Source organism: Clinocottus analis, unplaced genomic scaffold, assembly GCF_023055335.1.
Source record: "Clinocottus analis isolate CAN_PGR_092001 unplaced genomic scaffold, fCliAna1.0.p SCAF_16, whole genome shotgun sequence".
In the NCBI taxonomy this organism is placed as follows: Eukaryota; Metazoa; Chordata; class Actinopteri; order Perciformes; family Cottidae; genus Clinocottus; species Clinocottus analis.
In genome coordinates, this window is record NW_027175887.1 from 7157664 (window position 1) to 7173543 (window position 15880).

Consider the following 15880-nt stretch of genomic DNA (forward strand, 5'->3'; position numbering starts at 1 on the left):
AGCATATGTGCTGTGCTGGTATTCTATGTTGAGGGGTCGATTCGAGTCCTGGGATTTCTTCTGCTCATGCTCAGGTTTCGCTGAGTGACCTCTATGAGAACACACACTCAACTGCAGGACACACGCACACACACACACACGCACACACACACACAAGTGTAGTCCTCTCCAGCTTCAAACACACTTTTTGTGAGCATTCAAAATCAATACAGCTGATAGCGGGCTAACTCGGCACACACACACACACACACACACACACACACACACACACACACACACACACACACACACACTCGTTCCTCTGCCAAGTGCTTTTTAACATGTACAGTTTTCATTAAACTCTGAGCACTGCACATGTGTGAATTTCTTTGATCTGAAATTGAAAACACCTCCTGCGACTTTTATCGAAAGTCTCTGTCCGTTTGGCCTCAGCAGAGCTTTTTTTTTTTTTTTTTTCAAAGACTCTATTCAGTCAACAGTTGAGAAGATTTGCATTCAAGTGCCGAGGGTCTGTTCGAGTGTTTGTCCTCGAAAAAGAAAAGATAAAAAAAACAGATAAAGGAAGACTTTTTATCACTCACTCCTTCTCCCTTTATTTCTCTCTTTCTCCCTTTATCTCTCTCCCTCTCCCTCTCTCTCTCGCTTTCTCTCTCTTGCTCTCTCTCTTCCCACAGTGGCCCTCGAGTGGCCGGGCTAGCGAAGTGGTGGAAGTGTGCATTCAGCGCCTTCACCGCTGCAGTATAATTACTCCTGCTAATCAGAGCACTTTACAGCAGCTCCTCTGTTCATCTGCACCCCCTCCGCACCCTCTCCTAACACTCTGCCTCTCTGTCTGCCCTCCGCTCCGCTCTCCCTATTAACCCTCCCTAATAGAAGACAGAGCGCTCACTTGAATCATGCGTAGTGTGTGTGTGTGTGTGTGTGTGTGTGTGTGTGTGTATGGGTGATGGATGTGCGCGCGTCCGGCGACAAACACAGGGGAAGATTGAGACCGAGGCTGAGCTGGGAGAGTGTTTGGCGGCTGATAAAGAGGTCATTGTGCATGTGCGCCGCCTGACAGTTGCTCATCTCCACCCTGAACTGGCAGAAGCTGAGATACCAACCTCTCTGCACAGGACCCAGGGGTTAACTTCACCATAAAGACCTCAATGGCTCATAAAAATGAAATCTTTTTTTTTTTTTTTTCCACCCTTTCGTCCACACCCCGCTAATAAACACATCTCCCCGTGCACACACAGCCCAACGCTCGTAAAATCTCAAGCTAGTTTTATTTCGTTTCATGAGTGTTTTAAACCCACTGAAGCCAAAATGAAATTGTTAAATCTCCACCGCCGCCTTTAAGCTCCCATTCTGTTCCAGCTGAAGTATGCGGCCCCTGGAGAACCAGGTTTATCCTTTGGTCTACAGCCAGTCGTGTTTTCTACATCAGCCCAGAGAAATGCAGGGAAAGAGGGGGAGTTACGATAAAGAGCTGGTACACTGTACTTAAGCTGGGGCTCTGTGTTGAGTCAGTGTTATGTGAAGCGGGCTCCCGGGAGAGACGTCATCTTGGCTCAGAATGAGAAAGACAATTTACGGCGCGTCCTGAGGTGCGACTGATGCATAAATACATCTGCATGAGGACAACAGTCGCTGCACCATGGACGCTCACTCACAGCAGTGCAGTACGAATGACAGCTCAGTGTGTGCTAAAGGAAAGGTTTCTTTGACAAACTGTCTGTTAGGCAGGACCTTCTGCACACTTTCACTCACTTTCACACCTCCCCATTCACACATTTATTCTATTTGCGAGCTCGTGTTGCATTGCTAATACCATTAGCTGGCCCCGCATTAGCTGGATGATGTATGGCGGAGCTGAGGAAACCTGACTACATCCCAGGAAAGGTCAAGAAATGTGTGTAATACAGACACCCGTGTTCCACTCTTCCGAGCCCTTCCTCCTTTTAGACAGATCTGAATCAATAGCACCTGCTTTAAATAGACCTCGGTATTATTTCTGTTTCTAAGTATGGCACATGTGCAGTATTTTTCTGTCCTAGAAAGATGCTTTCTGCCATTTCAGTAAACTAATCCCCCCCTCCAGAAGGCAGGAATGCCCCGTCATCGCTGCGCAGACGCAGAGACCAATGTGGACTCTTGACGCCCAGCAGAAGTTTTTCAAATACGTCCACATAAGATGCCCATCAAGGTCCCATCGGACTATTAAAGCGAGTAACCGTGTGTAAATTATGCAACAAATCAATCTGGAGAAACTTGACTATCTGCTGTGTCAGTGAAAAGAGAATATAATGTGTAGACAGCCTTGGTCCACTGGTTTTCTTCATCTGACCACATCACTGGTCACTATATTTTCCTCACAAATTCTTGATTTAAAGGAGCGCCCTAAAATTGTATACATTTAAAAGATGTCGGGACACTAATTCTGTGTTTTCTAGTAGATCGTTCGGCTTTTAGTGATGCTGAAAGTAGAGTATAGGTGCATTCTATCATTTACAAGCATTCGGTGCCAGCTTTTAATTGTAAATGTAGTACAATGTTTTCTTATTCAGCCAGGTTTTGAAAAATCTGTCTCAGAGATTTAAGCCGTCACACTAAAAGCAATAAAACGGACATTTCAAAAATTCAACATCAACATGTTTTTGCAAAAACTGCATGTGCCCCAACACTGTCAAGAGTTTCCATACAGAAACATTTCTTTCGGCTCAAAAAACTTCCAATAAAAACTTCTTGACAGTGAGCTCTAGGACATTGTTTTCAGAAATATACTGATAATTCAACTGCTGTTGAATTATTGAAAAGTAAGTCTTCAATCCTGCTCAAAAAACATTCCATTAACCTCCAAGGAATTGAGGTAGAGGCAGAAATGTAGGAGGTGGATTACTCTGGAAATTCTGTACAAATCAAATGAAAAGTATCTGCAGTGCTAGCCAACATGGATGTCATTTGAGAGAAAGGAGAACATATATTTGTAAGAACAGACCCTTTGAACTGTGCTCAGTTTCTCAAATTTCAGCCATGATTTTAAAAAATGCTGTACGTGTGAATGTCATTTCTCAGTAAAGCAGAATAAAAGGTGCTTACATTACATGGCAACTTGTAAGTAATCTCACTCCCTGTCTGTAATATAACTGTATAGAGTGTATCCATCACGCTCACAAAATGAGTTAAACCCCTAAAAACCAAACTAGTGTAAAGGAGGACGACCCCTAACATATTTGAGATAGAGCGTCCCGATCTTTGGCCTTGAAGGAAGCCTCGGGGGTCTCCACAGGGTTAATCCTGTGAGCGCCAATACGCAGCTAATGAGGAGCAGCCTGAGGTTCTGCTGGGAATTACAGGCTCAGATCTGCACCAGGCTGCACATTCTCCATCCCCAAAAGGCTGCTGAGCTCAGAGGAGTTTGGGTTTTGGCTGGACGGGCTCTCGCCTCGGCCTGCTGTACTGTACCCTGAGGGAGGGTATAGTATTTTAAGCATTTCTACCGTCTGACAGAATCACTGCAGTTTCAGTTACAGCACTCTTCAAAACAGACGTATTATGTCAGGGCTTGTAGGAAGGATTGTAGGGATGAACTGTGTTTTCAAGGAGAAAGTAATGCCCATCAGAGTCGGTATGGGTCTGCTGCAACACAGACAAATGACACTGAATCATTAATGAATTGCAAAGAAAGAGGAAATAGTACAGTTTATGAAAACGACTCTTCTCTTCAGGCTCTGCTATGATAGAAACCAGACACAGTCAGTAGCACAGAGCCTTCCTGCCTCTCTGGCCTCAGCAAAGGCTACACTTAAAGTGATGACCTCTCAAAAGCCACGGACTTTGTTCTGCATTGATTCATATGGCCTTGATGTCATGAAATAAGCCAAGATCCTCATAGATGGGGATGTGGTGAGAGGAGACCTGCAGAGCCAGGGCCTGTTGTGGGGCAGGCTGGTGGGTGACAGATATTTACCCCACTCGTCGAGGAACATTCCTTCTCTTTCTGCACACATCAACTCAGCCAGAACCCATCTGTCTATCAGAAACAGCTGCCACATGTGTGCAGTGTAAAAGACATCTGGATGGGGACTTGATGACTACAGCAACAAACAAGCTCTCGGAGAAGATATGAAAGTGTCTCGTCATGATTCAGGAACAGACTGTCATGCTCCTGGGGAAGAAATGTACTGTAATTACTTTGGTGATAAGGGTTTCCCAATTTTGATTAAGCACCGACAAAATGTCGGTCATTAATGCTAATTTGCATATGTTGCAAATGTTGGAAAACTAAACTAAAATGGCGAACATGGTAAATATTATAGCTGCTTGAAACCATTTACTTAAGTATTATACTTAAGTACACTTTGGAGGCACTTCTACTTTAGCTAAGGATTTTCATGTTCTACTTTATACAGTAGTAATGCACTTTTCAGCAGATTGTTCAGATTAATAATAAAAAATCTAATCCCAAGTAATCCAGCAGTATATAAAGTAATGAAAACTAGCTTGACCGGCACCAACTACAACAGTAAAGTTATGAACACACTGATGTATCAATAAGTATCGTACATTATAATATTCTGAAATGTGCCATTTTAAATCATATGTTATTTTTTTCTGGTACTTTAAGTATAGTTTAAAGCTCATACTTCCTCATACGGTATTTAAGCCTCACAGAGCTGCTCGCATGGCCGCAGACGTAAAATACTTTCCGTGTCAGTCGTATCTAGGCGTGTTTGATTTCTCACAGATGCTCCCTTTTCTCCCACACAGATCCTCTCTTCCCAACATATTTCACTCCCACCTCCGATATGGGCCTGTCTCCACCCTCCTTCACCAATTACTTCCTCCCTGATGGCTCAGACAGCCCGTTGCCTGGAGAGACGACCACGTCCAGCGCTGGTTCTCCACGCTTCCTCGGCCACGGGTTTAACGAAAACCTCATCCCCATCTACTGCTCCATCCTGGCCGCCGTGGTGGTGGGCCTCGTGGCCTACATCGTCTTCAAGAGGTCAGTTGGTGGAAAACAACGAGACGAGAAGTGGCCGTGTGCTGCTTTGTAGTTAGAGACATTAACACAATCAGGGTTTTTGCACCTCATCCATAATAAAATTGAGGACAAAGAGGGTGATGGAGATGGTGGTCTGGTGGGCGGTGTTTGGTGGCGTTGGATAGTGACAGATGTTGCCCCGGGCGAAAAGGTGCCTGTTGAAATATTCAGGCCTGTGATGGTCAAAGAGCTTTTGACCCACTTCGAGAGAATCACTTGGATGTACCACAAAGACTTTTTCACAACAAGAAAAAAGAAGGTCACAACACTTAATGCATTACAGAGGTCACGCACAAACACATTAATGAGGACATGCAACCACACATGCATCCAGGCACTCAGACAGTGCAGACAGATACAAGCTCGGCCTGAAAGGCGTCTGAAACAAATCAAGGAGCTCATTAGAGGCATTGATTGTTTGCAAAGTGCCGACCACGGTTTATCAGCAGAGTCACGCACACATCTGGCTCATAATCTTCATGTAATTGTTGTCAAACAGAAAACAGACTGTAATTTATGTGAATTTCTTTGACACACAATATTTTATTTTAAGTAAACCCTTGGAGATGTTATCTGCACAGAATCACTCAATACCTCATACATATTTTAATCATTAGTATGTGAGTCATTCGTCTTCTAAAGAGAAGCAATAGTGAAGAATTGTCAAGCAGATTTTTTAACATAGTTTTATTTTTACAGATATATTTGAATTTACAGACATTTCTGAAACGGTGGGTTCTTGATTACAGATACAGGAAGACAAAAGCATGGGTAACACTTTATTATAACTACACGCCTTTTTGTGAGTATGTTTCATAGTTTGTTGGCACGTACGCATTATTGATTATGAGTATCTGGTAACACATACTTTAGCTAGTTGTGACGAGCTCGCTAGATAGCTAGTTAGCGACCTTGTCACTAACTAGAGGTCGAGACAGGCACGCGCCACCTCAGTTGTAAGTAGACCAATCCAGGTGATAGCTAGATACTCATAGTCAATAACACACATTAATTAAGTATTTACTCATGTTTTATGAATGCTAAATAACGTAAAATTATTATAAAGTGTTACCAAAGGATATTTCTCCTTTTTAGCGGGCGAGTGATCCAAATTCCTCTCTGTTAGCTCAATAACAACGTAAAATGCTGTTTTTACTTATCAGTTATTGCTTCTTAGGCACATTAACTACCGTGAAATCCAACTATTGAACAACAAATAGGATCACGCGGCTGCGTCATATTGAGCAGGTCGTTATTTTACTCTGCGCTGCCACTTTTCCACAGGTGGAATAGCTGCAAGCAGAACAAGCAGGCAGCTAACAACCGCGCGGCTACAAGCAACCAGATGGTGACGCCGGAGGGAGAGAAGCTGCACAGCGACAGCGGCATCTCGGTGGACAGTCAGAGTCTGCAGGAGCAGCAGCAGCAGCAGCAGCAGCAGCAGCAGCAGCAGCAGCAAGCGCAGGCAGACGTCCAGGCCCAGCCGTCACGCTCACGCACACAGGAGCAGATTGGTAAGTGTACAAAATCACTCACTCTTCATTTAAAAAAATGATTTGCAAATATTTTCATGAGCATTCATCGGGGCTGGGAGACAATCCAGTGGTATTGTAGTGCATTAGAAAAACTCCCTCAGAGAAACGTTGTGGTTCCAATTGTATTTTATGTGGATGTTGTGCAGACATATTGTGAATTTGCAGCTACGGCCACAGTAGTAAACATGTACAATAACTCACACATTTCCCATCACAAGCTTCTTAACCCAAGAACACTAACGTTAAAAATAGTCACACTATCATTAACGTTGGGTGAATTTCAGCCGATATGATGTACCTGATAAAATATGCTTATCGAAATAGCCTGAAGAAAAAAAAGAGATTGGAGCAGGAAGACACACCCACCATCTATACCGTCTGTGAGCAGCATAAAGCTATACAAAGACCCAGCCAACTCAGACAAAAGCAACACAATAAACAATACGTAACAACAATCGTTCAGGTGAAAATCACACAGCGTTAGTGTTCTAGGACCTAAGGTAGCTGTTGTATTTGCATTAGATTGTACAGGTTTACCCTATACACTCGTCATTGAGTTTTCAGTTTTGGTGGAATAATATTGTGATATGGACTTCAGTCAAATCAGGGTCAATTAACTAAACACCAAGATGTGTCAACATATTTGCATCTGACGGATCATTTTAAATCCTGTTCCCTGCCCACAACTTCATATTCAACACAGAAACTTAAAATATATTCCTGATTTGCACCGTGATGTACTGGCTGTCATTACTGATTCCATCAGGATACAATGCTGAGATTCTACTTGTTGTGCTTTACCATCCGTGTGCACAACTTTTCATCAGACCAACACATTTTTGAGGACTGATATCAAACACAATATATCACTTCGGAGCAGGATTCACACCCCGAATATTACATTTGAAGCAATGTCGAGATTATGATTGACTGAACCGGTAGCAACATGCATGTGAGGTGGTACAGAGCGGTGGTGTAGCTGCGTGCCTCCTAATCACAAGTGTTGAGATATACGATCAATATGAGGCTGAAGAATTCAGTGCTGACAGAAGTTTGACACGGTTTCTATATTCGAGCACAGAACGTTAAAAACCGTAAGGAAACCATGCAACTACATCTGTTTGATCTATATGTGCCGTTACTACTCGCCTTTATCTAAATGTGTCTCTGCTTGACTCGTGAAGTATTTTGGGTGTATGTCTGTGGGACCGACTTTGCGACAGTCTGGCAAGCTAGACAAAATCTAAAAGGTTGTATGAGAATAACTCGAAAAATTACGTCTGGCTTGTAGGGATGAGACCAGCATCATGCACTTTACTGATGTATTTCAAAGCAGTTCTTAATTTACTTAATTTCAGCACGGTGCATTAAGAGAGAGAACAAAGATTGTTTAGATTCCTTGCGTTTCAGAGTCAGTATGTGTTTTGCACAATATTCCAGTCCCTTGTGATGTATCATATATTTCAAAGCACAAGACAAAAAACAATCGTATTGTTGACAAAAGAGCTAGAAAGAGCTACAACTGAAGGTCTTTCTGAAAATGGGTCACACATATATACTTTAGTTTTTCTAAAAAAAGATGAGGTAACAGATCAGTTGTTTTTTTTACTATAGAAAACAATGCATTTGTTGGGGACTATTTCCAGCTGCGTATTAATACACATTTGGTGCACTATATATAGCGGCAGGGTGACCAAAAAACTTTTTTATTGAGAAGAATGGAGGTCTATTGAGGAAGGCAATACAAAGACAATGTATTGTTTTGGTCTTTTTATGGGATTGGTTGACATACAAAGAGTAATAACACCAGCATCCTCCTTTAAACTGTCGCTACTTCAGCAAAAAGAGAAATTGTGAAATACATACATATATATGTATATATTTCAGACCTATTAGCATCACTCACACTGAGTACCAATACACACAAAGGCTGTATATCCTGTGGAGTCTGCACAGATACAAAACGAGGATAACCTTTAACAGCTCAGAGAATAAAAGCAAGTGTGGCAGGAATGAGATGTGACCCCAGAGCAGTCTAGCTTCCTCCAAAAATCAAATAACACTCACATTAAAGAGATGAAACTAGCGCTCTCCCTCGATCTATACACATAAACCTGAGAGGCTTTTTACCTGAAGAAGAAGTCTCAAGTTCAGTCATAATCGTGTTATTCATTCAGTCATTCATGCTTCTCCGCCAGACTTTCTCTCTCAGGATCTCTTATGTTTCCTTCCTGGTCTGACTGTGAATTATACTAAAGCCCAAATATAGTTATACAGGGATAATAATGTGCTAACAAGCCAAACAGCTGATAAATCCTGCCTCGAACAATCCATAGCACTGTGTCTTTTCTGGGATAGCCATTACATTCTAATGAGGCTTGGGAAACGCTTATTTAGTTTTTGTGTTTTGGTTTGAGTCCCTCTTTCCAGTCTTCCATTCAAACAAATGAAAACCCTGCTGCACGTCTAAGAAAAGAAGGAATTTCTTTTGGAGGGACAAATCGGCATCAATTCAGTGAGAAGATGACTGCCCCGTTAACCCTGTCGCCTCTCTAACTGATTGGCTCATTAGCAGGTGTTATGAGACGGGATCCAGGCCTGCTCTCGCTGCCTTTCAAAAGCTGATCCAGCGCCAGCGTTTAGCACGTGCTAATTGGCATTAGCACCGTCTGCGGGAGCGGAAGCCATTAAAAAGGCAGCAAAAGCTCTCATGCTGGGGTCCGTAGGTTCTTCCACAACCAACTGGTTCTGATAAAATATGTGAGAGGGTGAGAATATGCACAATAAATCCACGATAATCGCTCGGGGGGTTTCCTGCTTCCAATGAACCATATTTTACTGCCGACTAAAAATAATGGAAACACATCCAGTCAAAAGCAGTCAAAAAAGGCTTTAACTTGAGAAATAGGGCAATGAAAATGTCCCGCGTTTTGACAGACACAAACCAGAGAGGGTATTCCCTGCATGGCTGAGGGGTGGGAGCTCCGGCATGAAGGGTGCTCGGACTCATTTCGGTCTGCTCATCTCCATTAAAAAAGAGCCGTCTATCGTGGCAGCGCCCCCTCCCTCCCTGCTTCCTCCCTAGATCGTGCATATTGAATGTGTTTAAAATTTAAACTCCCTTTAGACTCCAAGACCTCACTCACATCACCCAGCCGTGCGTCCCTGTCCTGACTTTGACCCCACGCTCGACACAAAATGAAATAAAGGCAATGTCAGTCAAACAACGGAAGGAGGGTTGAACAAGGATGGGGAACAAATGTATGTCTTTGCTTTATAACTGACTGACTTACAGTCCTGAATACACCAGAATAAAGAGTAGAATCAGTAGCTTGGTCTTAATCTGAAAGCCACAAGGAAATAATGAGAAAAACTAACAAAATCATATCTATATATTCATGTAGCATTTCTTATTGGAAAGTTACACGACTCAGCCAAAAGTAGAGATGTCGCAATCATGTTAATCCCCCCTGATGCTTTACAATCTGCAGAGTCGGATCAAATATTTATTTTTCTTCTATTTTAGATGATTTTCTCATGCATAATGCAGCTTCACAGTGCATACTTTCTGTAACAGTAAAGGTACATCATATGAGTAAAGAAATGTATTATATTTCACAGCAGATAAAGAAAATAATGAGTAAACTACATGGAGGCAATTGGGGAGGAGACAAAAGAAAGTTTTGCTTGTTCACAGATCTGACAAATGTAACTCCAACCGAGATGAACAACATGAAATAAACACATTTACATATTTGAATAAATACAGTTTGGGAACCTTCCCAAGATAATTGAGAAAAGCCTTTTAAACCAAACAATTATCTTCCTAAATACATCCCAAAAGGTTTAGCAAGTGAAGAAAGGAAGAAGCTAAGAGGCAACCTTTCTGTGTCTCAGAACGCCATTCATTTATAATCTGAACATGGAATTTGGGGTTTAAATGGAAATGTAATACAATAAGTTATGCAATGAAGCGCTGCTCCCAATAAGCGATAAGCAACAAAAGAAGTAAAATAGTTTTCAAATTAGTAAAACAATCCCAATGTCTGTTCAGTTTTCTCTGAGAGTTCTTGTGATTACCAAGAAGCCATCTCAAATGTAATCCCAATCAGAACATTTGAGCGCTTTTATCAGGGCTCAGGGTCCAATCAGAACTGCCTGAATGGGCTGATGAAAAAAAACGAAAGGAGGAGAAGAGGAAGAAGGCACTAACAAAGCGTTGCTGGGAGTTCACATTTCAGAACAGATTGAGCTGGTTCGGTGAAAGACGGCTTGTATTGATTCTTGGAACGAGATCGCACTGAAAACACCGGGCAGCCACATGGCCGCTTTTATCAGCACCGCCTTCAGAATAAGGGCGCACTGCAACAAATGCAGCACTGAGGTAGAAGAGCAGGTGCGAGCCACTGAGCGAATGCCTGAACTTGTGTGTGTGCGTTACAGATGGCGGCGCACTGGCCGGCGTCAGCGTCCCTCTACTCTTTGTCCCCGCCGGTGCCTGAAGAGTGTCTGTTGAAACAGGAAGCATGAGAGAAGGAGTGCTGTGGACTGTGGCCGTCACTGGACAGACTCTATAAACAGAGGGCTCAGAGGAAGAATAGATACTAATCCAAGTGTATTTTATACCACGGCCATGTGTGGAAAAGAAGATGTGTTTTTAGGAAGTGAAAAGGGGTGAAAACAGCAGGAGGAGGAGGGGGGGGGGTCGACAAAAGAATCCCCCTCTCTCAAAGTGTTAAAATAAACCCTCTTGTACAACACTTCCCTGGCACAACGATGCATTGATGGAGACGAGAAAACACCCACCGGACTCGGGGGTCCTCTCAGGAACGCCTCTGCATTCCCGAGGCGTTTCCATGGCGTCCCTCAATTGACAACAGGTTAAGAGGTTGGTGGGAAAAGAGAGCGTTTGTCTCCCATCCTCATCCGGCTAATGACTTCGGTTTAGCAGGTTCAGGCGAGTGAGTGACACCACAGGGCCCCCTGCAGGGAAAAGTGTGACTATCAGGGGGTTTAGAGTTCCTCCATGCAGGACGACGGCGTCTCGGTGGATCGGAGGTTATAATCTTTGTGGGTAGGGATTCGAATTAAAAAGATGCAGAAGCTATTCAAGGTGCCCTTAATCAAAGGACTTGCTGCTCAGTGGGAAAAAACAAGAATACTGATTTGTGAGAGAACAAGCATCATTTTTAATTGCTTGATTTCTATTGATAAGTCATCAAATTGCCATTTCCTTTTGAATCAGTCAAACAAACAGCTCAACGTCTGCTCTACTCTAAATGTATGAAATTCTTCATAAATATCGCCACACATCACCCGTGTACTCTTCCAGAGCCTGACATGTTTCTTCTTACCTTTTCTTCACAGTGGTGCGGGTGGATGGCGGCCCGCAGCCTGACACGCCTCCCCCTGAAGTCTGAGGGAGAGGACGAAGAAGAGGAGGCGTCAGAACTGAAGACAGGGAGAAGAGAGTGGAGACGGGATCCGTGGACCAAAGAGAAAGCCTTGCAGTGGGAGAGGGGATTCATATCTGAAGTGGCCACTGAGCAAAGACTTGTATGGAGCCCACGGCTCCTTTGGGCCACAGTGTGACTCTTCATCCCTGCATATGGAGTTCAGCTCTATCAATCAGTGTGTGCCTGGACACGACCTCTACGGCAATATCAACCACTATCTGTACCGACGTCCCAGCAGATACATAATCATAGGTATATGCCAGTTCATCTCGCATCCACGGACTCATCCAGTACCCTATATTGACGTGATTCTCACTAACTGCCAACTTAGTTTTCAACCGTTACATTTTCCCCTGAAGTCCATAATCACTCGCCGTGAAATACATGTGCCTGAAAGCTAAATAGGCAGAGAAGGTTCTCCATCATCTCCTCTTTCTTTTCCCTGTGCACCTTCCTCCTCATCTTCTTAAGATAATCCTCTGTCTCTTTCTCCAGAGGATCCACTCTATTAGACCCCCGCTGTCATCTGCAATTTCGAAAAAGCAGCGAGGGAGCGGTGAGTCATTAACTTCTTAGGAAGTTCCTCGTTCGTTTACCGTTTAACCACCGGGCGCATTCCATGGCACGTTGTCTTGTAAAATGTTAGCGTCACCGTTCGAGATCGGCTGCACCGACTGATAAACGTGACTCACATTCGGCAAGAAAGGTCAATTGCTGCGCGGCCCGCTCGCTAATCGACTATTTCCTTCTTCCTGCACTCATCACAGACCCCTTTCGCAGCGACTTCAGGGATTGTGTTTCAGTAATCTCATGCGCATAATGTACCACGGCCCAATGTTTGTCTCCTGTTTGTGGCGCATTACTTTTATTTTGTGGCTTGAGTTACACGGCTGATTCAGCAGGGTGCCTCCACGGTGACAGCTGGATGCGCAACGTGAGAGGAAACATCTCTGGACTGTGGAGCTCTGCTGACTCACTGCGATGATGTTCGCCTCGTGACGTTAACAGTAAACCCCGGCATACAGAGAGGCTCAAATGAATTCGGTACTGACAAGAAATGTGCGAAAAAGGAATCCCGTCTGTCAATCTTTACGCCCACTGAGTGGGAAATTGGGACACCCCTCAGAGGCAAACTCCTTTCACGATCCTCTCACTGACACCATCACACTGCACACAGTCGTGTACAGTCGTGCATGCAGCTCTGTCTGTGTGATAGAGCCGGATAAGCAGTGTTGTGGCGATAATGCATTGTCGCTCATGTCAACACGGGAGCCCATTAGAGAGAAGTCCCGGCAGGCAGGTAGTAATTACCTCAGGGTTCCAGCTTCATTTAGCCTCCGCTCGGCTCAGCCGCTTCTCATCGGGGGTTAACTCTGCGGACAACCAAAGGGCAAGGGAGCCTTCTTTGAAGCCTCAGCATGACATTACGGATCCCTTATCCGAGTCCGAGGCCACTGACATTTACTGTATGGCCGCGACGATATAAAAGCACTTAGTTGCAAGGCAGGGTGGCACTTTTTATCACCGCTTTTATGCTGCCTCCCTCCCGCTGCTAGCAGTCACTGTAAAAGCAGTCAACATAGATGGATATCTTGTAAAAGAAGCATACTGTAGTTGAGTTTGACTGCTGCACTGCTTCAGCATCCAATCTGACAGACGTACGTACTTTTCTCAGGGTCCCTCTTGCTGTGGTGCGACTTTAAGAAGATCAACAGACCTGAAGGGGATTTCTGTAAACAGCCTTTAGAAGTATGACGGAGTAGGTAGGAAGGCAGGTACAAATATAAAGCAGCTGTCGAGTACAATAAAAAAAAATAGAGAAAGATACGGGTGGATAGACTAATAAGCAGATGTCAACTTGATTCAGACGCTGATGACTTTCACTCTCTTTCTCAGACTTCGAAGGTTAATACAATTCTCATATCACAGACAGTAAATATAAAGCTACCAGCTGGCTAGCTTAGCTTAGCACAAAGACTGGGAACTGGTTTAAACAACTAGTGTAGTTACCTTTGAAGCTCACAATTTAACATTACATTTAGTTTGTTTAAAACAAAAATACAACACGTTGGGGTTTTACAGGTTTGGTATATGCTGGACTAACCCCTGAGACAAGGTATTACACTTCTCATGTTACTCTGTTAAGGAAAAAAAAACATGTTTTTTTTAAACGTTTTCATCACTTTAAAGAAGAAACACGACGTGTCTACTTGTCAGCAGAGCTTGTAGAGTTTAGTGAGCAATAGATAGATAAGAAACGGCATGAAGAAAGAGAAAGTGAGTCATTCCATCCTGTGTGACGCTGCACGCATCGGTCACATGGTCGCCAACATCTCAAGTCAATTAAACCAAGAAAAACGCTGCTTCTTTTGCTCACAGCTCCTCAGTTGATGTGGGCATGTAATGTGGACATGTGACCTTCCACACAGACACACAAACGACTGTATGATTCACTCCTCTGCTGAGAGAGAGAGCCAGTGTGATTCATCCTTATCCGAGCTGTGGCAGCTTACATTAAAAGCAGATGCTGCTACAGTTTAAGTGACCCGAGTGTTGATTAAAAAAAAAAAGAAACTCCTCGACTCTGTCTCCCCATGACGTCCGCTCGACCCTCAAGCAGCCCACTCATCCACCCCAAAACCGACTTATTCTCTTTCTCCTACAACTTGTGAAGTGAGAAACACAATGAAAGAATGTACAACCCGAATATAAACAGAAATATGCAAGACACATTTATGGATAAGGTTTAAATTTGCCCTCGCTCTGTTGTTGGACATTTGTCTTTACGTTTTCCTGTTGCGTTACACTTTTTGCAGTCAGTATTTTTTCTAATCGATATGTTATTTTGTAGCACTTATTAGAAGTAATATGAATGCACACACAGAGTGTGCCACAGTTCAAGTGCCTGTGTACAGTGTCAGGTGTCTTTAAGTTCAGGAGTTTGACGATATATATTTTTTTTCACTTATTTTATGATTTTATGTGTATTTCTGATGGAGGTTTTTAGTAAGTCAGATGACCTTTGGAGACTTTAGAAAACTGTATAAACCTGGCACCAATAATACGAGACTTATACACATAGGTTGCCAATGAAGACATGTTGTGTGTTAACATGCTATAGATACTGGCAACTAATAGGGTCATGTAGCATTTCAAAAACATACACACGTCACCTGAGACTTCTGCTCTAAAACTCACGTATGCTATTAGTCGATAGGAATCAGCTCTACTGTGCAGAGGTGTTGCATGGACAGTGAGCTTCATCATGTACCTCCATTTCAGAGGCCACCAGACGTGTAATCTGCCGTAACATGAACTTTATGGTGAGGTTCACTGTGATATCGTTACCAACGTGATACAGAAGGATCAGGAACTGTTCCCGAAAAAAACTGAATGTCACCCGTACTTACCTACTAATGTAAAATGCATTGTGTAAATGTGAATTTCTTAGAGTTGATACAAGATACAGAAATACACTATAAAATGTAAAAAAACAAAAATGTGTGCAAATGAAATGAGCATCTGTAATACAATAAACAGAGATGTCATTGCATTATTTGTCCAGTTTGTCTTTGAGGTAAACTAAAACTGATGTTCAATGCGTGAAATGAGTGGTGAAAGTATTCATAAGTGAAAGTACAACTACCACAAAAACTGTAAGTTAAAGTCCTGCATTCAAAACTTTAATTAATTCAAGATGTGTAAAGTATCAGTACAAAAAGACAGTAAAATGTCCTGTCATTGTTCTACTACGGATCAATATTATGCATTATTAATGTGTGTGCTGCATTTTACTGCCGTTGATGTTTATGATTGTGCTAACGTTAATTTATTGCTGGGTAGTTTAATTTACAGCAATT

General features: G+C 43.0%; 1 protein-coding gene across 1 annotated transcript in view; it reads left to right on the forward strand.

The window, feature by feature from the left end:
• Positions 1 to 15534, forward strand: part of ngfra (nerve growth factor receptor a (TNFR superfamily, member 16)) — a 30086-nt gene extending 14552 nt beyond the window's left edge. The window contains exons 4-6 of the mRNA XM_068579564.1: positions 4753 to 4990; positions 6314 to 6543; positions 11932 to 15534. Of these exons, the coding sequence (XP_068435665.1) occupies positions 4753 to 4990; positions 6314 to 6543; positions 11932 to 11984 (521 nt within the window). The 3' untranslated portion in view covers positions 11985 to 15534. The remainder of the gene's footprint in view (positions 1 to 4752; positions 4991 to 6313; positions 6544 to 11931) is intronic.
• The last annotated feature ends 346 nt before the right edge of the window (positions 15535 to 15880 follow it).